The sequence below is a fragment of the Pomacea canaliculata genome, linkage group LG9, assembly GCF_003073045.1.
Source record: "Pomacea canaliculata isolate SZHN2017 linkage group LG9, ASM307304v1, whole genome shotgun sequence".
In the NCBI taxonomy this organism is placed as follows: domain Eukaryota; kingdom Metazoa; phylum Mollusca; class Gastropoda; order Architaenioglossa; family Ampullariidae; genus Pomacea; species Pomacea canaliculata.
This window is the reverse complement of record NC_037598.1, coordinates 22,383,347-22,406,102: the sequence shown is the minus strand read 5'-3', so window position 1 is coordinate 22,406,102 and position 22,756 is coordinate 22,383,347. Positions and strand designations below refer to the sequence as shown.

The window sequence follows — 22,756 nt, the reverse complement described above, 5'->3', positions numbered from 1 at the left end:
ACTACTATGGAACAAAATGAATAAGTTTTCTGAAAAGAGCTCAACAAGCTATTACAAAACCATTTCTGTGGCTCAACTAGAACTCAAGTTACATTATTTAAAATAATTTTTTTTCATTTTTGAATGCTGGCATAGATAAGTTTCATGGTTCAGGGCCATGTGAACTTCCACATCAAGTTCGCCACTCTGACTTCAAGGCTACATTTAAATGTTCTCTGAAAAAATTTGTCCACAAAGTACTGTCTCTGAATTACTATTCCTAACTCCCTGGCAATACTGTCATGTTAACCATCATGTAACGACTTCCTCTTACACTGTTTATAGTATCTACATGCCTTCATTCATTGCTTTACGCTCTACTCTTATACCTCATCTTTATGTTGTTCAGTGTGCCTATAAATATCTCATTGTCCACTGTCTGTTATCTTTCATTTATCATTATTGGTCTACGCAGAGAGTGTGATCTATGTTGGTCAAGATGCTGCGCGTTTTAAGTTCACATCATCATTATTATTATTTGCTTCAAAACCATTTTTGAAGTATATTACCAGGGCTTCTGCTTACGCAAAAAATTGCGTACAGTACTCATTAAAAGTTCAGAGGACCCCTTCAATTTTCGTCAATGGGGTCCCAGGGGACATATTCTTTTCTGATAGTGCAACAATTGATTGATTATAATTTTAAAAAACCTATATTAATGATAGTAATGATAAAAAATTTAAATCATGGATTTGTAGTAGGAATATCCCATTTTGCAAAAAGTATTATATAAAAATGTATTCTTCATAATAATTTTACTATTGTATTTTGCTTTTATTCATAAAATGCACTATATTCTGAGGATAGAAAGCTGCTTTAGTCACAACACTAAATATGACCTTTCTAAGCACTAGAATAATTACACTCACCCACTCAAGACACCAAGAACAAGGTTAAGAACAAAGAATGAGCCGATGATAATGAGACTGATGAAGTAGATCCAAGGCCACTCACTACCCACAGCATCATTTACCTGTAACATTGAATGCATTGTTTATTACAATTTATCATTCATCTGCAACATTACTTTCCATATCTTCTTTCTGAGCATTTTATTCTTACATTTTATGTTCCTGACAGTTGGATTGACTATGGTTAGAATAAGACAGAGTGTGTGTCAATGTTAATGCATTAAAATGCAAACAAGCTCAAACAGATGAGCACAATACAAATGATACAGAATGCCATTTTCTTGCCTCAGGATTAAAAGGATGGTACTGAAGTTTCAAAGGACAGCCTCTTTGTAACCCAATACTTAGCTTCCCCACCCCAGCAAAAAAAAAAAAAAAAAAAAAAAATCCACAAAATGCAGCACTAGTTTACCATGTATGGAAACTGTGTTAACTGTAAGTGTGACTAACATATCTTATATCCACTCATAAACAAGTATGGACATAAACAAGTATAAATTTTACAGAACTTTCATTATCAGCTTCAACCATAACAAGTGATAAGTACATGCAACTATGCACTCACATCATACATCACATCGGTCCAGCCCTCCATGGTGACACACTGGAAGACAGTCAACATGGCCAGGCCAATGTTGTCAAAGTTGGTGATGCCAAAGTTTGGACCTTCCCATCCACCCATACAGACTGAGTCATTGCTGCATGTAAAGCCCCGCCCACAGGGGTGTGGACTTTCTAAGGCGATCTTTTCTGCATGAAGACAAGCATCACAGTGAAAAAGCTGATTTAATAGTTATCTAAAGCTGAGGTGATCAAACTAAGCATACATCATATTGCTTGTGAACTGAACATTCTAAAGCCTCCCACTTCCCTCTTCATAAATATTGTATATAATAATCTCACGCACACACACACATTTTTTGTTCTTGTGTGAATTATAGTTAGTCTGTTCATGGTCTTAAATAAAAATTGACTTTTCTTATTAGAGTAATAGTTATGCACTGTTTTATACTATTATATTGTTGGGGTGCAGAGGTGGGCAAGGGATGTCACAAAAGGACCTTGATGTAAAATTAAAGACCATCAAAACCCATTCAATGCAACATTTGAATATTACTACGTAGGGTGAATTCTACATAGCAGAGCATGTAACAAGTCCAGAAGTCACAGCTTACTTGTCCTATTATTGTAGCAGGTATCATGGAGCTTTCCAGAAAAAAGTTCCAATCCAATGATGGCATAAATAATGATAACAAACATGACGAGCAGTGCTATATGTAGCAAAGGCACCATCGCACGCAGAATGGAGTTTAACACTACTTGGAGACCTGAAAAAAATAAATAGATGCTAAGATAGAACCCTAGACCATTTCGAAAAGCTGACGTTCTACAAGTCATTTAGTTCACTTGAAGCTAATTTAATCCCATTTTATCCATGGTGAGATCAATCTTTGGGTTCTAGAGTTCAGGACACAAACTCTAAATGAAAGTAACAAATACATGTTATCGGTGTAACTTTTACAAATATTTTAAAGATATTCTATCTGCTTTATTAATTAGTAGGCTGTTTCATAGCTGCATTACTGATCTTTACACATGATTAGACAGAAAAAACATGTTGTGAGTGCCTAATGCATCCACGGAAGATACACAGATGCATGCTGTTTCATTACACAATCCCACTCTAAACACGAAGAGAATCCCTGTATAATAAACCAGGATTTTTTTACAACCTATGAGTGCAAAGCCTTGAAAAAGTGGAAGAGGGGCGGGAACTCCTCAGCTTATTTTGTATCCTTATTTTTGGGGTGAGAAGGTGGTGGTACTTGGATGGGGGGAATCCTCAGATGTGAAGCCTGCCAAGGTGTGCAAAGTGCTTTGAATATTCTACAGATATGTGCTGCCGGACCCTATCATCTCTGCAAGTCACCTTTTCCATCATACTTTTACAAGGCTTAAGCAAGGGATAAGTAAAAAAGTGTTTATCTCCACTACAGGCATGGATGAAAGCTAAAGCTCTGCACTACACATGAGACCCAGAAATTTGCATGACCTTCTCCCCCTCAAGGAGTACATGAGCATTATCTAGAATTGCCCTGGTGGATCAATAAAATTGTATTGTAGAACACCCTATTTCTACCTATAACCTAATGCAGCAAAAATCATCTGTATCTCTATGAATGAAGAGTGTTGCAAATGGAAGTCAGAGGTAATACTAGTCTCTGAGAAATACTATTCACTTTAATTGTTTATTGAATAAATGCTAATATTTTGTCCAGCACTAACATCTAGTCACTGCTCTACATTGCTATAAAAAACTGTGCATAAGCCCCCAAAGACTTAAAGGGGTGCCACATAAGATATAAGGGTATGAGAAATAACATGCATTGTACTGCCTGATCTGGACAGGACCTAGCTAAAAGAGTAAATGGAGTGGCAGAAGTCTGGCACTGATATCTTGGTCCTAAACTTAACAGATCTCTGGGGGGAAATCTATGCACAGCTAGAAGACTGGAAATGTGGTCAATCTTAGCAGTGTTTGGAATCATTCCCAAGCGAATTCCTATTAAGTGAGTGAATAAACAAAGATAGGGAGGAATAAACTAAGACTGCTCTGTCATTGTTGCAGAAAGTATACTGCTCCAAATCATTTATCCACTTCTGAGCATTAGACTCAAGAAAGTTGGTCTCATCAATCTGTTCAGCAAGTTTAGACACTTTTCCTCCTGAGGCTGCTAATTTTGTTTTTAAAGTCTCATTCTCTAAGCTCAAATATGTCTCTGTGGAGTTTTTCAATTGAGTTGCGCTGTTACCTCACACAGTTTTTTTCAAAATATTATCATGAAAACTACACTCTTGAGCTTTATCCATGACTGCAGAAGGGAGCTTCAAACATTTGACAGTGTCTAACTCAGTGCCTATGACCAAGGCCTTGGAATCATTCTCCATAGAAGAACAAGGCAATTTAGACGATTTAGTAGACACAAGGCAGTTCTTATAAGAATTCTTCCTGGTTTTTTTAAGCATTGCTGCCTTTCTAGTGCACATTTCTTCCCCCCGATGATGAGAAGTCCTGGCTAGTGTAAGTAGATTCAGTGACTTTGCGCTTACTTGGTCCTGACTGGGTGTTTAAGTTGCAAGTCCCGATGCATCTGCTGATATTTTCTACTATTTTTCAATTACAGTCGGACCTCGATAAGTCGACCTTCCCCAAGTCGAAAACCTCCCTATATCGAATTAATTGTTAGTTCCCGGCCAAATTCCATAAGACCAATGTATTTTAGGTCTCCTTAACTCGAAGATGTGTTGGCTTCCAAAATCCGTTAGTCGAAGTTTGAGTCATCAACAACCAGACGCAACTATGTCTCAAATTGTTCCACTGTGTTCCAAACTGTCTCAAGAAAAGACGCTTTTACCCCGTTTTCCTTTCATCTTTGTCAGTCTCTTATCGGGACGAGCACTGAATAGAGTTCGAATCACTGTGGTTGTGCCCATGCTGTACGTGCCACGGAAATGGCAAGTGGTCAGCGTAAGCCGGAAAAACATTGTCCTTGATTAACCTGCGCCTATTTCGCCATTTTCCCTAACTCGAAAACTCCGTAAGTCGAATGTTTTTTTCGGGTCCCTTTGAGTTCGACTTATCGAGGTCCGACTGTATAATCTTTTTGGAAAAAAAAAAAAAACCCCATTTTGACTTTCAGAGGGAATGTGAGCAGCGACGAGTTTACTTCATTACTGGAAATATCTTATTAGATACTTCGAGGGAAAAGAGCTGAATTGTCAAAAAGCACGTGAAGTAACAATGATAGGGAGGAATAAACTAAGATTGCTATGGTTTGCAGTCCCTTTCCTGTTAAGGGTCAGAGACAAGGTGCCAACAATATTTGTTTTTCATGATGGCTCAAGACTTAAAAAAGGTATACTCACTTGGTGCTCTGGACACAAGTCGTAAAGGCCTCAGTACCCTGAATGCTCGCAGAGCTTTGGCATCAAAACCCTTGTGTTGAATAATGGACAGTATCTGACTAATGATACTGCAATGAAAATAGCAGGCAGGAAATTTAGCCTTTTAGGTTTGCATAAATTTAATCTCAAACACAATCAAACTGAATACTATGTGTGCATACTTGATTTCTGCTGCCATCAGCAACACTCGCAACATCATCTCCCATTACAATATCAGTGGGGCAAATGTGTATCCATTGAGGTAATGTAATACAAGTGACTATTTAACCACCTATCTTTTAATCTGAACACATGTTAAGTGGCAACTATATGATCAAAATTCTCTCTCCTTGATAAAGAATTCAGCCATTCCCCTTTCACCTCAAAAAAAAAAAAAAAAAAGGAAGAGAGGTGTTTATTGATGTTCTAAACTACTGTGTTGGATGCTGGTTTCCTACTAATGTGTTCAAAATGATCAAATATTACCATCGCTAGTATGGATTTAGAAAACTGGACAGTAACAGTGATAGCTTCACAACTCTTCCTGATATGAGAAAAAGAGAGAAAGTACGTCTGTCTGCTGCCTGCATAAATGAATGACAGAAAGAAACCGTGAAAGAAGAGGGAAAGACGGCAAAGAGACAAAACACATCAATAACTCTTGCAGGAGTGGCTAAAGTGTGTGAGGCTCATGTAGTTTTGCACATCTCCAACTAAACTACTAGTTAACTCTGGACTGGAGAGATAACTCCTGAGCGCCACACTGAGGTGAGAGAGGGGTGTGGGGAGGGGAAACAGGGGGCTTGCGCGCACGCGCGAGAGAGAGCAGTGTCAATGACGATAGGTCAGAACTCATCACAGCCCTCAGTGTCCGTGTACACCGACTGCACGTGCGCACACAGCGATGTCTCTCAAGTCTAAGGTCCGGGTGCACAGCACGCTGCTAGTAGATCGCTATGGCCTAGCAATCTGCTAAAATGCTGTTTAAATTAGTCATTGACTGACGTTAACTATTTCACTGGCGTTCGGCTTGCAATGCACCTCGTCCTCCCCCCCCCCCCCAAAAAAAAAAAAAAAACCAAAACCAAAACAAAACAAAAAAAACAAAACAACCCAAAACAAAAACAAAGACGCTGCATCCCCTGGTGGAGGCGTCTAACAACTGTTGTTTACAGTTCTACTGCACTGGAAAACATTGAAAGAAATTGCTGCCAACTACTGCCTGCTACAGCACCGCGGACGGCTTCACATTCAATGTTGCAAATCGCTTTTTACGCGGCTCCTGGGCTTTTCCTGCATCGTGCCTTGTTCGTTGAATGTATAAACCGCGTTGCTATGGCAGTCAGATTATATCTTCATGTATTGGAAATGAAATGTCTGCAAAGAATTGTGCGTTTCTGATGTGATGGTTTAAGCAATCAAGAACTGCTTCCATATCCCCCTATATCTCTATTTGCTCGCCGGCATCCCTTCTCCCCTGTGTATATGCACATATACGAACAGAATGTCAGGAATATAATAAGGAGATGATAAAGTTGACAGGTTTAAGGTTTATTCACGTTTCTTTATTGGTTTACAAGCGTTGTGGCTTAATTTATTACCGCCATCCCCCACTCCCCTCACGACCTTCAATAGAAAAAACCCCTCACGTTGTTTGAGGTCTATAAGGTATGTTCTGGTCTATCAACTTGTTTTTAGTTCCCTTCCTGGTTAATGATCGTGAAGGAGATAAGGGATGTTGAGAGGAGGGAGATTCCTACACAGTCTCTTGAGCACGATCGACAAAGTGGTCAACATCTACCTGATCTGCTGACCACTACCTACTCCAACTCGCACTCTCCCTACCCCAGCTCTGCAGTCTCCCAAGAGGAAGTCTGTGACTTTTAGAGCGCTGCTGGGAAGACCTGTTGGATGACCGAAATCAGACAGTCGCACTAATTCAGTCAACTGCCCGCTAAATGCAGCTAATAGTAGGCGACACCGCGAGCTACCATCCAACAGGTCAAAGCGCAGAGCGGCGAAGAAGGGGAGCAGCCATGAGGACTTGCAGCAAACGTCTACAGCGACAGCAACCTCAACAACTGCGTTAACCCACACTACAGAACACCCCCATCAACCGCTTGCGCCATGATTCCATCACAGTCCTTAGGTGATTAGGACTGACGACGGCAATAGAGTACTTCGTCAATTATTTAGCGCATGCGCACTACACACTGGTTGGTGGTTAAAACGAAAGTGTGTGTGTGTGTGGGGGGTGTCGGTTTATTTGCCACTTAACTGGCAAAAAGAAGGATTGAAAAGATCATTGTTGAATTACAAACTGTCGCAACGGTAAATGAAAAAAAAAAAAGGAGAAAAGTTACTATTATCTGCTTTCCCACTACTAGATGCCTAAAAACTCGAAAGACAAACACTGTGGTTGCAAGCGAAGAGAGAACTTCGTACTGACCGAAAGCTCAGCAGTATGCGGTCAACATTTCATATCAGGATTTTCGATAAATGACCCGTGTTCAATCAGCGAGATCAAATATGACATCGTGGGAATGCATGCAAGAGTCACCGTGAAGAGCAAAAAAGTATCATAAAAGACCTGTGTTTCAGACGCTGATTCCGAAATTACTGGCGGCGGAGAGGGCCTTATAAGTGAGAAAATTAGCACTGCTGCAAAATATACGTTTATGTCCACAAAGAAATATTTATTTATCACAGATACAAATGCCTAAAATGACAGAAATAAGCAGGTGGAAGTTTTGCTTTCCGCCTTTAGATTTTACTGTAATGTGTTTGCAGATTCATAAAAAATATATAAAGCAATAATTAAAAAATAATACTTTTATTATAGTTTTTTTACGACCCGCCTTCACACGCCCCCATCCACAACCCACACGCATGCACACACACACAAAGGGAAAAATAATTTTCCTCGCATTAAGAAGAGTCTGTTCGTATATCATGTATATTTAAGTACATATTGTGTTCCAGCCCTCATGCCCAGGGTAGGGTTTAACCACCAGTAACCCCGCCTATTGCTCCGCCAAACGGTGTCACGTGGTACCATAAGGGTCGACCCTAAACAAACACGGCTTCTTGTTGAACAACCATCGTGTCCCTACCATGCAACATTGGCAACAACTTGTATTATTATAACACAATACTTGCAAAGCTGGGTAAGTGGAGTATTCTAACTATTCGATTAATGGCATTTCATAATAAATAATAAAGCATGCTTTCATAGCGTAGCCAGAATCCTAGCACGCCGCTAGCTCTCCGCAATTTACATTATACTAATTACCTAAAAATGTCACTAAGCACCGCATTTAATGTTCTCAATGATGCTGACATAAACGATACTTTAATACCAATATAATTATACACTGCTTTTAATGTTCTCGACAAAAGTAATCTGTGGTGATGCTAATTGACAGCTGTTGATCTTACACTCTGTGATTATCCTCATGCACTCATTCGCGAATATCTGAAATCTGCACCACTATCCACGTGTACCTAAATGTGCCTTGATGGAAATATCTGACATTAGAATCGTCTAGCACAGCATTTTTTTATTTTTTTGTCTTGGTATTGAATTATGCAAATCACTTTAGTATAGACGTAAATGTTGTAGTTCTTGAATAGTTTTAGGTGCCGCGTGATCGACTGAAAAGTTTTTCCCGAGATATTTTTTCCTTGTCAGGACACGGTCTAGGAACAACAACAACAAACAACAACAACAACAACAACAACAACAACAACAACAACCATTCCTTCAAAGAGTAGCAAACTCGATATGCTTCACAAAAGACACTAAACGGGAGAATTATATGACTCCACGTGTAGAGTGATGGTACAACTGAAGTCTCCAGTATGGTGTTGATTTTTCACAGTTCAAGATGTCAAATTTAAATGATTCAGATATATATATACAGTGATACCTCGGTTCTCGAACATAATTCGTTCCGGGAGGACGGTCGAGAACCAAATTGTTCGAGAACCGAAGCAATGAAACCCATAGGAAATAATGGAAACTGGATTAATTCGTTCCAAGCCCCAGAAAATGCCTATTTACTGGCCTAATTTGTATATAATATGTAGAAAAACATGAGTCTCAACAAGAAATAAGAAATAAAAGTGTATTTATTAAAACAAAAACAAAAACAAAAAAACAAACAAAAATGTACTGTACAGTACAGTAAACTGTGTTTCATTTACTGTACCTGTACCAAACTTTATGGCAGGAGGGAATGAATGTGGAGGGAGGAGGGAAGGGGGATGGTTATTGTCACTGATGACGCAAGGAAGGCGCGCTGGGCCGAATGAACGCCATTCGGCTCAACTCGGCTCATCTCGGACGTTCGGATGTTCGAGTTCCAAATATTTGTTCGAATTCCAAGACAAAATTTTCTCGAATTTCCTGGTCGAATACCGATTTGGTCGAAAGTCAAGGCGTTCGAGAACCGAGGTATCACTGTATATCATAAAAGTACCGATGTCACCAAGTAACGACATTATAAATTAATAAACTCTCGAAGCAGAACTTTCCGAAGATTCCAATGGGTAAGGCTGCAGACCCCATGTATCCTGACGGCATTCTCTTGAGTGGTTACACTACGGAGGTAGGTAATATTCTTTGTTTTGTTTTATTAGACCAGTGTCCATTATTATGTCTCTGTGTGTTTTTTTAAAAAGCGCATTGAACCTGCCTTTGATGTGGATACAGTGCTAAATAAATAAGCTTTATTTATTTATAAATTTACGTGTGCGTTCAGCGGACTGTTTGCGGCAAGCCCAAAGAAAGAAAAGTGTTCATATAAAGTACAATTAACAATGAAGTCCCTAACCTAACCCACACAGGATAAAGCAGCCCTATCTCACTAACGCAGTCACATACACAAACCACAACTCTACGACAGGCAAAAGGAAGCCTATGGATCCCGTCAGCACCAGGCAAAAGAAACCGCCACCAAGATGAAAGGGGGCAGCACATTCAAATGTCTAGTGGCAGGTACGACCTAAAACAAACATCAAAACAAGGTCCAGTGACAGAGCATTAGGCAAGACAAAAAAGTAGTCCCTTCAAGTTGTTACTCGTCCGTTCTCATGTCTTTTAGGGTACCTCGAATCGGAGTTGCACAAACCCTAGGTCTGCTATAACTCTCTCGTTGAAATCAACGGACGTGTTGCTGCTTGACACGTTGTGTGTTCAAAGCCAGGCGAAGTAACTCTTTCCTGTAAACATTTCTCCGGCAGACTACTGGAAGTCGCCACATGGTTGGTCGTGTAGAAGGCCGAGCGTCTAGCGGTTAGTTCCCCTCACTCGGGAAGACGTGTTGGCGTTAGTAGCAGCCGATAAATCTTCTCTCGGTCAGCGCACAGTCCAAGGTGGGAGAACCAGACACAGAAAGACCGTGCCAGACTGTTTCAGACTTAAAGCTGGCTACAGCCACGCTTCGCTTTCATCATGAACTTGTATTACTCGACGGCTGGCAGATGATTTTTTTTTTCCAGTTAACTACTAAAACGAGGCATGATACTACAAATCTTCCGGTTTAGCCACATTCTTTATTTAGGCTCGCCGAGACTAAAACAGCGGAGAACTTCGCAAAAGGCTACGCTAAGCGTTAGTCTTGGCAGACAGACAGCAATCCATCTATACCAGGGGTGGGCAATTAATTTTCCCAAGGGGCCGCATGAGAAACTGGGATGGTTCTAGAGGGCCGGACTAATATAGTTAACTCAGTTACCCAATACTGTATATATAGTATATATACTGGCGGGCGGGCCAGCGGGTGGGCCGGTCAGAGACAGGAGGCGGGCCGGATCCGGCCCGCGGGCCGGCGTTTGCCCAGGTCTGATCTATACACATCCATGCTTTCACCGTGCATTGCTTCTGCTATCCGCTATCTTTAATTATTACTTTTGTCAGATGCAGAACTTCTCTCTGATTCAAACTGTTCTTAATGCATGTCAGTGAAAGTGAAATCACGAAGCTTGTAGAAGACAAACACAAAGTAAAACCATATGTCTTTTAAAAGACGGCCACAGTGAAAGAATGCTATAGGCTAAGCCACGCACATGCTACAGACATATACCTCGCCTGGACTGTTTGCCGACGAATTTTCCCCGCTTCTATCTATCTATCTATCTATTCCTCTTTGTGCATCAGGTTGCACATAAGGCCTCAACCAGAGTCCGCCACCGATGTCGATCGGCTGAAACACGCTCTAGGTGACCCCATGTCCAGCCCTTTCCTTTCATCTCCCTTTCCACTGTTCTTCTCCAAGTTTCCTTTGGGCGGCCTCGTTTTCTTCGGCCGTCTGGAGTCCATCGTAGGGCGACTCTGGAAAGGTCTGCTGTCTGCTGGCGGAGCACATGTCCAATCCATCGCCAACGCCTTCGTTGAACCTGCGTGGTGATGACTCGGTTTCACTTCTTCGGTGGAGTTCTTCGTTGGTGATGGTGTTTGGCCAAAAGATGTTAAGTATGCGCCTGAGGCATCTGTTTTGGAAGACGTCAAGCTTGTTACTGATGGTTTTGGTCATCTTCCAAGATTCTGATCCGTAAAGGAGGGTGCTGATCACATTTGACTTGAAGATTCTCAGCTTGATCTTCTGGCTGATGTTTTTTGCCTTCCATGTGCTCCTGAGTGAGGCAAAGGCCTGACTGGCTTTCGCCAGTCGGGCTCGAAACTCCACCTCCGCATCCCCAGTGTTTGACATTTTGGACCCAAGATAGGTGAAACTGTCAACTTCCTCAATCTCTTCTCCATTTAGTTTGATGCTGTCTTGGACTCTGGCGTTCACTCTCATACTGTTAGTCTTTTTTGTGCTGACCTTCAAGCCAAGGTTTCCAGCTGTTTCTGAGAAGGCTTTTGTTTTTTCCTGCATGTCTTGGTGGCGGTGTGACAGCAGGGCAATGTCATCAGCAAAGTCCAAGTCTTCCAGCGTTGTTGTTGCTGTCATAGTCGTGGTCCATCTGATCCCTCTCCTCTCACTGTCGGTGGAAGTCTTCATGATCCAGTCCATGGCCAGGATGAAGAGGAACGGCGACAGAATGCAGCCCTGCTTCACCCCGGTACTGACGTTGAAGGGGTCTGTGAGCTCCGTGTCACAGACAACCTGGGATTTGAAATCGCTGTACAGCATTGCAATGACCTGAACAAGTTTTGCAGGGACTCCGTAATGCCTCAGGATCTTCCATAAGGACTCGCGGTGGATGCTGTCAAAAGCCTTCTCCAGGTCGATGAAATTGATGTACAGCGGTGTGTTCCATTCGTTGCTCTGCTCCAGAATCTGTCGCAGAATGAAGATGTGTTCGGAGCAGGATCGCCCAGGGCGAAATCCTGCTTGCTGTGGTCGAGGTCTTTCTCAAGAGTTGCCGTCAGTCTTGACAAAACAATCTTGCTGAAGACCTTGCTGGTGAGGGAAAGAAGTGTTATGCCCTCCAATTATTGCAGTCTCCAAGATCTCCTTTCTTGGGTAACTTGAAGATGAGCCCTGTCTTCCACGCAACAGGGACCTGCCCTGATTCCCAAATTTGCCTGAAGATTTCAGTCAGCTTGGGAGCTGTCACATTCACGTCTGCTTTCAACATCTCTGCTGTTATTCCATCTGCCCTGGTGCTTTGCCGCTCTTCATTGTCTTGACTGCTGCTGTCACTTCTTCCAGGCTTGGTGGGTCTGTGCAGATGTCAAGGTCTATAGCTGCTGGCTGGATGTCTGCAAGTTGAGGGGATCTGGTCTGTTCAGAACTGACTCAAAATGCTCCCTCCAGCGCTGTAGTTTTCCTGCCTCTCCCTCGACGACATTACCGTTCACGTCTTTCACTGGCACATCACTGTTCTTAAACCGTTGTTTAGCTGTTTGTTTACCTTGTACAGTGTCTTCAGGTCATTTTTACTTGCTGCATTTTCTGCTTCATCTGCCAGTTTCTCTATGTGATATCTTTTGTCGGTTCTTGTCATCCTCTTTACCTCTTTGTTCAGTTTTGCATATCTTTGTCTGTGTTGTTCCTTCAGGCGTTCAGATCTGGTGCTGTTGATTCTTTGTTTGGCTGACTTTCTCTCTTCTATCTTCTTCCATGTCTCTTCTCTGATCCACTGTTCTTTCTTTTTCCGTTGGAAGCCCAGTATTTTCTCTCCTGATTCCTGTAAGACTCGATTGAAGTCATCTAAGGTCATCTCTTGTTGGTCTCCTAGTGCCTGGAACCTGTTCTTTACTTCCATAGCAAAGGCCCTTTCGGTGGCTGGATTTTTTAGTTTGCCGGAGTCCACTCTCTGCTGACGTGCCTGTTTTCCTCGTGATCGACGCAGCTTCAGAGAAACTGTGGCTATCACAAGAGTGTGGTCACTGGCAATGTCTGCTCCTCTGTAGGCTCTAACATCTTGAAGTGAGCTCCTCCATTTTCGGTTGATGATGACATGGTCTATCTGGTTCTTTGTGATCCCATCTGGTGATGTCCATGTTGCCTTGTGGATGTCTTTGTGTGGGAAGAGTGTGCCTCCAATCAGTAGGTTGTTTTCTTCACAAAAGTCTGCCAGTCTCTCTCCGTTGTCATTGATGCTTCCGATTCCTTGTTTGCCCATGACATGCTCCCTGCAGGTGTTGTCACTTCCCACCTTGGCATTGAGATCGCCGATGATGAGCAACATGTCGTGGGCTGGAACGCTTTCTGAGGCTGCCTGGAGCTGATCGTAAAAAGCATCCTTGTCTTCTGCCTCAGAGTCATTTGTTGGTGCATAGCAGGCTAGCACTGTCAGCTTGGTGTACTTGGAATGGAATCTTGCTCTCAAAAGCCTGGGTCCATAAGGCTTCCATTCCAGCAGTGCTTTTCCGTTTTCTTGTTGAGGAGTAGAGCTACTCCTTCAGAGTGCTGAGCGTCTGATCTTCCTGAGAACAAGATGGTATGTCCTGACGCTAGTCTCCTCTTTCCCGTGCCGGTCCATCTGACCTCACTGACTCCCAGGATGTCCAAGTTGTAGTTGTCAAACTCCTTGACTAATTGGAGCATCCTGCCAGTCTGGTACAAGGTCTGGACGTTCCAGCACCCCACCTCAACTTCTGCCTCGGCTTCAGTAAATCCGCTGTCGGGGCGCCAGCTCCCTTTCGGGTTTGGCTGTCGTCCGTCATTAGTCCAGTCTCCTGGTGTGCTTCATTACCTTCGCCATCTGTGATGAGTTCTCTGGTTTTAGTTTCTGTAACAGGATTTTTTTTACATGGTGGGGTTGTTAGCCCTACCACAACCTATTTTACCTCTAGGTGAGGTGTCCACCTTAGTCGCCTCTTACGACATGCCTGGCTGGATGGCAGGGACCCTATTCTTGCAATGCTTGCTAGGCAAGCATACCCCGGGGTCCCACAGGGGTCCCCGCTTCTAGAACGAGGCGAAATTCGCTCTAGGTTTAACTACCAACAAGAAAAAGAGGACAATATGCAAACTCTCAGGTCGACGGAAGTACAAAAGCGCTAGGTTTAAGATCTGTTGTGTTTCAGTTTATTGGCTCTTGGTCGTGAGAAGTGGATGTCAGAGACATTTGCCCCAAAAAAAAAAAAACAAACAACAAAAAAACAAAAAACAAAAACAAAAACAAAACAAAAAGAGGGGGAAAGAATAACCAAAAAATTTATTGCAAGAATTTTACCGCAAACAGAAAACAGTCTAGAGATACACGTGCGAGCACATACGCTCGACTCCCTTTTCCGATTTGTGCACGGCCCGGTGAGAACTCCTAAGTTGCTATAGGACAACAATCTAAGCGAAAGATGTGCGTGAGAGGGAAGAGCTACAAGATGAAATGCCAAGCATCTCTAGCTTCTTTCTCGGGATGATTCAGTTTCGGGTGGGTAAGTATGAAGACAAGGAGCAGATGACTTGTAGTGACACGTGCTGAAAACACCAAGAAGACGAAGCACGTACACAAACGTGCTCTGCGGCTAAATACAAACACGATCGACAGCCCCTCCCTCTATATATATACACACACACAAAGAGAGAGTGAGAAACAAAAGAGATATATATATATACACCAAGAAGAGAGTGAGAAAGAAAAGAGTCTACACAGTTACACATGTTCTCCAAACTTTAGTCACTGTTATGGTAGATGGTGCAGACCTGGTCCGGGCTACAAGATCATTAATTTCTGTCGAATATTTCTCGAAAAATAATAACTCTTTTAATGTCCACAGCCGGGTGGAATGTTCTTAAGTGCTCATGGTCAGGCACGCTGACCGACAGCGGAACTACGGACAAGGAGAGGGGCCGTCGTGGCGACCGACTGTGGAAAGTAAAGGGTGGAGCCAGCGTGAACCACCCATCTCCCGAATGATCAATCTAACATCGTCAATGTTAACTCGATATTTCAGCAACACGTTTATGACATTTCATCTCCCGACCGCATCACAGCCTGTGATGCGCGTGGTAACGATTCCAGCGACTCGAAAGGGCGATTGGGTAACTTTATTGGCGTCTACCCACTGAGCGTCTATCACTTCACCATGGTCCGAGGCGAGTACAGTAGGGTTAACGCACTGACACAATTCGTTCAGTAAACCACTCTTTTCAAACATTAAATGGCGGCAGCAAACTATCAAAGGACACATAGCGACTTTCAGGTTGGGGAGGGCAGAAATTAGTGTTTACGCCGTCAGCAACTAAGGCTATATAGCAAGGCAAAGCAGCCGGCCACGTGAACAGCAAGCCCGAGACGAGATCTGAACAAACATAGGGACAAGAAGGCATGAGGTCGTTCCGCTGGTAGTTTTGCAGAAAGAACGAGTGGGGCGGTTGGACAAAGACTGCATCGTGCCGCGCATGGTGGCTATTAAGACGATGTGTACATTTGGTGTATGGTTATACCGCAAGGGGTATGGAGGGTATCGCGCACACTTTCGCGACTTATGTGGTGATGAGCATACTTCCCTTCATACTGCGACAACTCTCTCTCTCATCGCCTCTGTGCCACACTATCGACACATTGTGGCACACTGACTTTCCCATGCCAACATGCGCAAGCTCGGAGTTCTCCACCCCTCTACCCCAACCCCCACAAATGTTTAATCGTGCGCCCAAGAAGCAGATGGTGATCTCAACACCCTAAATCTTTATGCGATGAGGTCAGCCTCGCAGGTCACGTGTCGTAGCTTGAGAAGGCCCCCTCCCCACTTCTCTTCACTTATCTGTTGCTGAAGGTCAAAGCTGAGGGAGAACCTGGGAAAGATCTTTCATTGGAAAACACCCTTCACACAGCAGAGAAAATGCACAAGGTGAAAAGAGACAACGATGTTGGCAAGCATTTCAAAACCTTTGGAGAGCACTTTGAAAATATATAGAAAGTTTGCAACTGCACGAGCCAAGAGTCTGACTGCAGTCGGTATAGCCCAGGGAGAGTTTGGCGTGCATGGGCACGCTGCTTGCCCAGAAGGTTGCTCCAGCCTTAACAGCATCCAAGAACTACACGGTGCCCGAGTCTTGCAAAGATCAGGTTGAGCATTTTCTACGACAGGTACGCCACGGATGGGGCGAGGTGGGGGTGGGGGATACGATGGCACATATAGGTGCCAGTAATTGCGGCGGTAGAGGGTGTGGAGGTCTCAACATCGGTTAGCACTAGCAACAGTCCCAGCTTCTTCGCCCAAGACATGAAGGTCGACAGGCGGGAAGCAAGAGAATGCCGCCAAAGACCCAGGTATTTGCTTGCAGCAGCATAAGCCACGTTTCGGTACCTTGTGGTTAAGATGGTCCTACCCACCAGCACCACTTCTCGCAAAAGTGCACGAGAACGACTACGTGGCGAATTTCTTGATCACGTGATCACGAACTGGGCGTACTTGAACATGTGAAGACAAAAAGGTGAGACGTCACAAACGCAATAAAATCAGCGTCAGGTGACAGACGGTCAGAGCAAGACAAAGCTCAAGACCTGAAAGGTCCAAGGCGTCTTCAAAGGAAGCCGGCGCGCCTGTCGTGCAATAAAACGCAGACGATGTTTGGGCTCGGCTTCTGGCCGGCGTGATGCTGACAAAGACTTGCTGGCTGCGAGCATGCGACCTCGTGCACATGATGCCAAGCACGCAACCCGCCGCACGTGCAGCTGACCAGCACGTGTTTGATACGAAAACACTTTTTTTTCCCCTAGGACTTCTGAAAAGCGAGGTCTGGCGTGCCAATTGCTTCATCCTCTGTAGCCTCAAGTAATGAGACCTGCACCTACCCTGGAGAATCTGGAAAACAGAAGCCATGTAGATGTTTATACTGGACAGGTATTCATGCAGGTGGTTATCAGTATCCCAAAATCCATAGTCATGCTTGGCCACACTCCTGCTGAGCTTCTCCAACGTGCCAATACAACGACACAGAGATACAAATATCCTTCATACGCACACACATACATAAACATTCGCGCGCACGCACACACATGCAGGAGAGGATGGGAAAAGTACATTAGACTGGAGGGGGATTACTCTGAAGGGGAAACCAAGTAGTTTATTGTTTGAAATTGAAATTGTTTGTGACACCAGACCCGTTCGTTTTCAGACACATCTCGTATACCATAGTCGTCGATAAAGAGTAGGTATGGGTGTGCGCGTGTCCCAAGAATGCAACAGAGTGCCTGGAGCTCCGCTATCGGAAAACAAGAGGAGCAGCTTTCCCCGAACTCGTGAGAGCTTCCCCGCTATCACTGATATACCTGTCCGTAAGTGAATGTATACATCACATGCGTACTATGCAACTCCAAAATAGTTCTATGTGCGTGTATACGACATGCCAGCATATTCTACAACTCCATTTTTTTAATTTGTATATACATTAAGTCACTCAACATTCTCACTTTCTACCACATCATGCACGCATTACTCTCCCGGTAAGAGACTGAACAGCCTAAGACCTTGAACAGAAGAAGTGGAAACCCCACTGCTGTCGTCCTGTCGCCAACAAAACAACCACAGACTACTGATTCAGCTGTGGGTATAAATTAACATTGCCTCTATCGACACTAGTGCTTGCAATGACTGCTGTTGTCGATATTAGCCACGACTGGTGATTTTTGCGGTTATTAAAGAAAATCACACAGTGCCACTTTATTGCCTTGCGTCTGAATCCTTCCGCTAATCCCCCGTCCCGGCCCGTCGGCCGCACTTCATCAAGTCAGTCGTCACTCTGCTCCTCTGTACACCAGGTCGGCTGCAGAATGTTTTTGCAAATAATATTTTATATATTATAGCAGAGCAGTTGTTTCGCTCCTATGTCTGCCCGCTGTTACATGGCATTACGGCTCTTGTGCTCTATCACTGCTGTGCAGATATGAACAATTACAACTATTTAGCTGCACGCAATCTGCTGTTTCCAAGATAATAGCTCTATTCCAGCATTAACTATTGAGACATTACTGTTGTCTGTAGTTATATCGCGTCTTCACTGCTGTCAGGCTGCAGAGCCAGTGCACCATTTTTCAAACAATCGGCAGGGTTTAGTTACAAAGCAACATGGCTCTTCTAGGACTTCACGGTCGTTGTCGCCGCTTATTGAAGGAATTTTTCTGTGCCACCTCTATCTAGTGCCATCAAAACTAAGGCCGAGGGCCAAATCTGGGAAATCCCCCACAAACCGACGGAAAGCCTCTTGTACAAGGCTTTTGGGGCTTGAGAACGTTCGATCCAAACCTCCCAGCGATACCTGCCACAAACCTTTTAGCGACAACTCCGGCAGCAGAACAGACTTACATACAGCCCAAAAAGGTAAAGGGGAAAAAAACGGCGCTGCTGCTTACTCTTGCCTCCATCTCCCCCAAGGATCTAATGCCCTCCCTTCCCTTCTCTGGGCTACCTGCTAGACCCATGAAAAGACGCACCTGCGGATTCACACGCTTCGCTCAGTGACCCTAAGACCAGCATTCCCCTCAATAACGACTTGTCAGTTTTTCGTGAAAACACAAATAACACAAAGGGCCAATAACAACAAGAAAACACAAATGACACAAGGGGCCAATAACAGCGAGAAATTCTTGGAAACTTTTGGAATCAGTGTCGCTTTCCTAAAAATGTTTGCTCTGTCGCATTTCCTATTCACTCTTTCTCTCTCCCTCCGCACACACGAACGTGCCTGCCCGCCCGCCCACCTTCTAGAATACTCTGCAACTTGAATCTTCGTAGGAAGTGTGAACCAAGTGTTTTCACAAGCAGATTTGTGAGTAAAGCTTGCACAATACTTGTGCATATTTTTACGGCCAAACGCTTCTCCGACCGTTGCAAATGTAGCATTGTATGGCGAGGAAGGAACAAGTTTGTTCCATGGAAAACTACGGTGGAACTACCTTCAGTTTCCGAACGAGGACGACTTGCATGATGGCTGCGACAAAAAGGAAACTGTGGATAATAAAGGAAATGTTGCGCTGACGGCACCGTTCTTTTAGTAGCTCCCAGTTCCGACCACGCGATGCTGAACACCGAGCAGCGCCTGACGTTGAAAGACACCAAACCGCCCCACATCGGTCGGCAGTGATGAGAGTGCACTGCACGAGCCGCGCTAACAGCCACTTTGCCGGCAGACCATTATCCTCCCACCCGCTATTCCAGGTTTGCCATAATCTCGGGTGTCATTACAGGTCAGGCTAGTCAAGCACGCTGGAGCCGATGAGGGGTGAAGGAAACAAAGTGCTCACGAGACAGACACACAAACAGACGGGGTGGGTGGGGGTGGGGTATATTTTATAAACAAGGCTCGGTAAACAATAAGCCTCCCTTCACTTAAGCTTGTATAGCTCGCTGCTGACGAGGAAAGATCGTGGCTAGCTGTAAGCCACTTCCAAACTCTCTTGCTCCAACTTCGCCTGTTCGGCCCCCGTATGAAGCCGCGCTGAGCTGATGTACTGAGCCGATGTACAAAGTCGTGCTGATGTATTGAGCCCATGTACAAAGCAGGGCTGATGTACTGAGCCAATGTACAAAGCCGTGCTGATGCACAGCTGGACCAACCGCCCTGCCCTCCCCTCTAGCATGCACAATAAAACGCTGCAGAGCGCAAGCGCTGGAGGACGGCACATTGTACAAGAAGGGTGAGTGAGGGCGGGATGTAAGAGGGAGACAGAGAACGGCGGTCACCGACCAACCAGCACAGCTAGCTTCCACGTTCAGTGTCGTGTCGTAGACAAATGTACAATGGTCAAATGTTCATTGATAGAGCCATCCATTTTAGCGCCTTTCCTTCGTTCTTCCTTACCATTCCTCCTCCCCATACCCCCCTTCCCTTGTGGCGGCTAGTGTATTAGACTTCCATCACCTGTTGCCAGCTCATCGATCCTCGCGCTGTGCTCTGGCGTGGTCGCCAAGTCCTGGAGAAGGTTACAGCCTGAAAACCCCCCGACACACGTGCTTGTGTGTGTGTCTGCTCCAGTAGCACACACCAGTCGCAGCTGCACATCGCGTGCAACCGCTGGCGCATACAAGCGGGTGCAGAAGTAGGCGGGGGATGGAGGAGAGGGAGGAGGAACTGGTAGTAAACCAAAAAAAATATTGTCTGCACCGCGTAATAAAGAGCGTCCAGTCGTTAACGTACATGGGCTGTGCTGATGGCGAGCAAGATGGATGGGTGACTCTACAATTACATGGTCATTTTAGATAGGCAAAAGGAAACATTCCGTCCACCCCAACACACACACACGGACAAACAGGTGCGCGTATCAAAGGCGCACACCTAGCCTCGTTCCATTCCGCTGTTAAAGAACAGCACAAGAAGCCAACTGCCATTTCCTTGAGGTTGGCTGCGCTGCAAGCCAGGGAGTAAGCTGCCTTGTGTCCTGTTTGTCGAAAGTTAATCGGGCACATTTCCCACCCACTCCCCCAACTCCAGCAAACATCAAACCCTACACACATTATGTGGCCCTGACCCAGGCATTTCGCTTGGTCTTTCAGACGTCAGAAAATGCCGCTCGACTTGGGAACCCGTCACGCAGACCAAGTTTACAGCTCCGCCGGAACAATGACTTTGTTTAGGAAAACGAAACCCGCGGTGACTCCAGATGAGGACTACGTAACTTCCGGCTCTTGTTCGGGCGGTATTTGTGAAGAGTACCTGCCACACGCGCTTGTGGTTTTTAGGTTTCATTGCTGTTTCTGTTTTTTAAATGTCACTGACGATGTTTTCGACGACGCTTATCAAAAGGCTTTATTCCTTTGGGATTATCTTCTCTCTCTTTTTATATATTATTATTATTATTTTGTGTTGCAGACGTTTCTACTCCATAACCGAAATTCTTGTAGCAAATTGACAGGCCAGTGCCCAGTCGTCATTACAATCGTCGGCGAACTCTATAACATGCATCCAGTTATGGATTATGTAGAATCAATTATTTAAAGCGCTTGCTTAAGATACCTGACGACATCGTCAACTGCTCCATTCCCGAAAGAGGACTGGCAACACTATAAGCTAGTCAATTCACAAAAGATGCTTGATGACTATGTAAACTGGTCCATTCATAAAAGCAAATGCCGTAAAGGGGTATCACTCATAAAGAAAATCTACACATGCTGACCGTGAAAAGGCACAGAAAGAACGGCAGTCTAATAAATCACCCGTGAGCATATACAGGTAGTCCTCGGGTTACGACGGTCTCGAGTTACGTCGTTTCGTGGTTACGACGCTCATTCTGACTTACGAGGTCAGTGCATCAAAGAAAAGGAAGGCCATCACCATGGAGGTGAAAGTGGATAAAATAAGGCAATCTGAGAAGGGGAAACAGCAACAGAAATTGGCAGGTCATTAGGACTTAGTCGTTCGACTGTCGCTACGATTATCAAGGATAAAGATCGCATACTTGAACACGTGACAGCATCTGCTCCTATGAAAGTGACTGATAACAAAGCGTAGTGTACTACAATATTTTACTGTACTTATGTTGATTGATAATTATGTAGGGTACTGTGTTAGGATAGGTGTTTGGATAGGCTAAGTGTTTGCAGTACTGTACTGCTATTATGGTACAGTACTGTATGAACGTAGGATCCGACTTACGTCGAAATTCGGTTTACGACGCCGCGTTAAGAACGGATCCCCGTCGTAAGTCGAGGACTACCTGTACTGTCAAGCTGCTGAGGTAAAGATTCTACAGTCCAGTGGCTGCACAGACAATAAACTGTATGTGGTACAGCGCGTCAAGAGCACGTGCGGAAAGCGGAGTCCTACCCTTTCCTTACGTCGCTCGTCCAATGGCTCGGGTATTCGCCGCTGATGGGTGAGCAACGGGAGTTCTTCCGGTGCCCTTTTGCTCCGAACTCGACTGCATTCACCACCAACCTAAGAGTGTTCCCTCCAAAATCCAGATGCTAAGACTGGGCAAAGGCGCTTCAGAGAGGCCGGAATTCGCAAGATTTCGTTCTGCCTTTACAACTTTTGGTGACATGCCTTGCGTATTATTAAAGTCTCATCTTGGGGGACATGCTACACGTCAGAATTGTTAAAGACAGAAGAGGAAAGCTATAGGACAGCGTTGTTTTATCCTCTTTGTGCCATGTTTGTGTAAAGCCAATATCACACCAACCATAGTGGGCTGTGGGCTGCACAGCGTTCACGACGTTTCTGACATCTTGTCCATGCTGGCCACTCGTTTTCCGAGACTTCTACTCTTGACAGACAGCATTCATATAAATATATAAGTGTGCACATAATTGTCCTTTATGTGTGTACATTATTCTGCTTTTGGGTCGGACAAGGGAGCAGGCAAACGTTCCGACTACACAGCTAAACCACAGATTGAAGTGCTTCTCAAGTCTGCGCATTTTCAACGCAAAGCTTTATCGGCCCTTTCTGTTTGCAGTCACTCCACTCAGTGAAAATAGCTTTCTTCTGCTTTCCGTCCTTCCTGCCTTTATGTTGCTT

At 44.4% G+C, this 22,756-nt stretch overlaps 1 protein-coding gene across 6 annotated transcripts in view; it reads right to left on the bottom strand.

Annotated features, from left to right (window-relative positions):
• The window catches only part of LOC112571409 (muscle calcium channel subunit alpha-1-like), a 118,601-nt gene that overhangs the window by 63,281 nt on the left and 32,564 nt on the right, over positions 1 to 22,756 (bottom strand). For all 6 annotated transcript variants that reach the window (XM_025250340.1, XM_025250334.1, XM_025250338.1 and 3 more), the window contains exons 5-8: positions 4,878 to 4,984; positions 2,126 to 2,278; positions 1,516 to 1,700; positions 909 to 1,012 (exon numbers count right to left, since the gene is read on the bottom strand). In XM_025250340.1, coding sequence (XP_025106125.1) covers positions 909 to 1,012; positions 1,516 to 1,700; positions 2,126 to 2,278; positions 4,878 to 4,984 — 549 coding nt within the window. The remainder of the gene's footprint in view (positions 1 to 908; positions 1,013 to 1,515; positions 1,701 to 2,125; positions 2,279 to 4,877; positions 4,985 to 22,756) is intronic.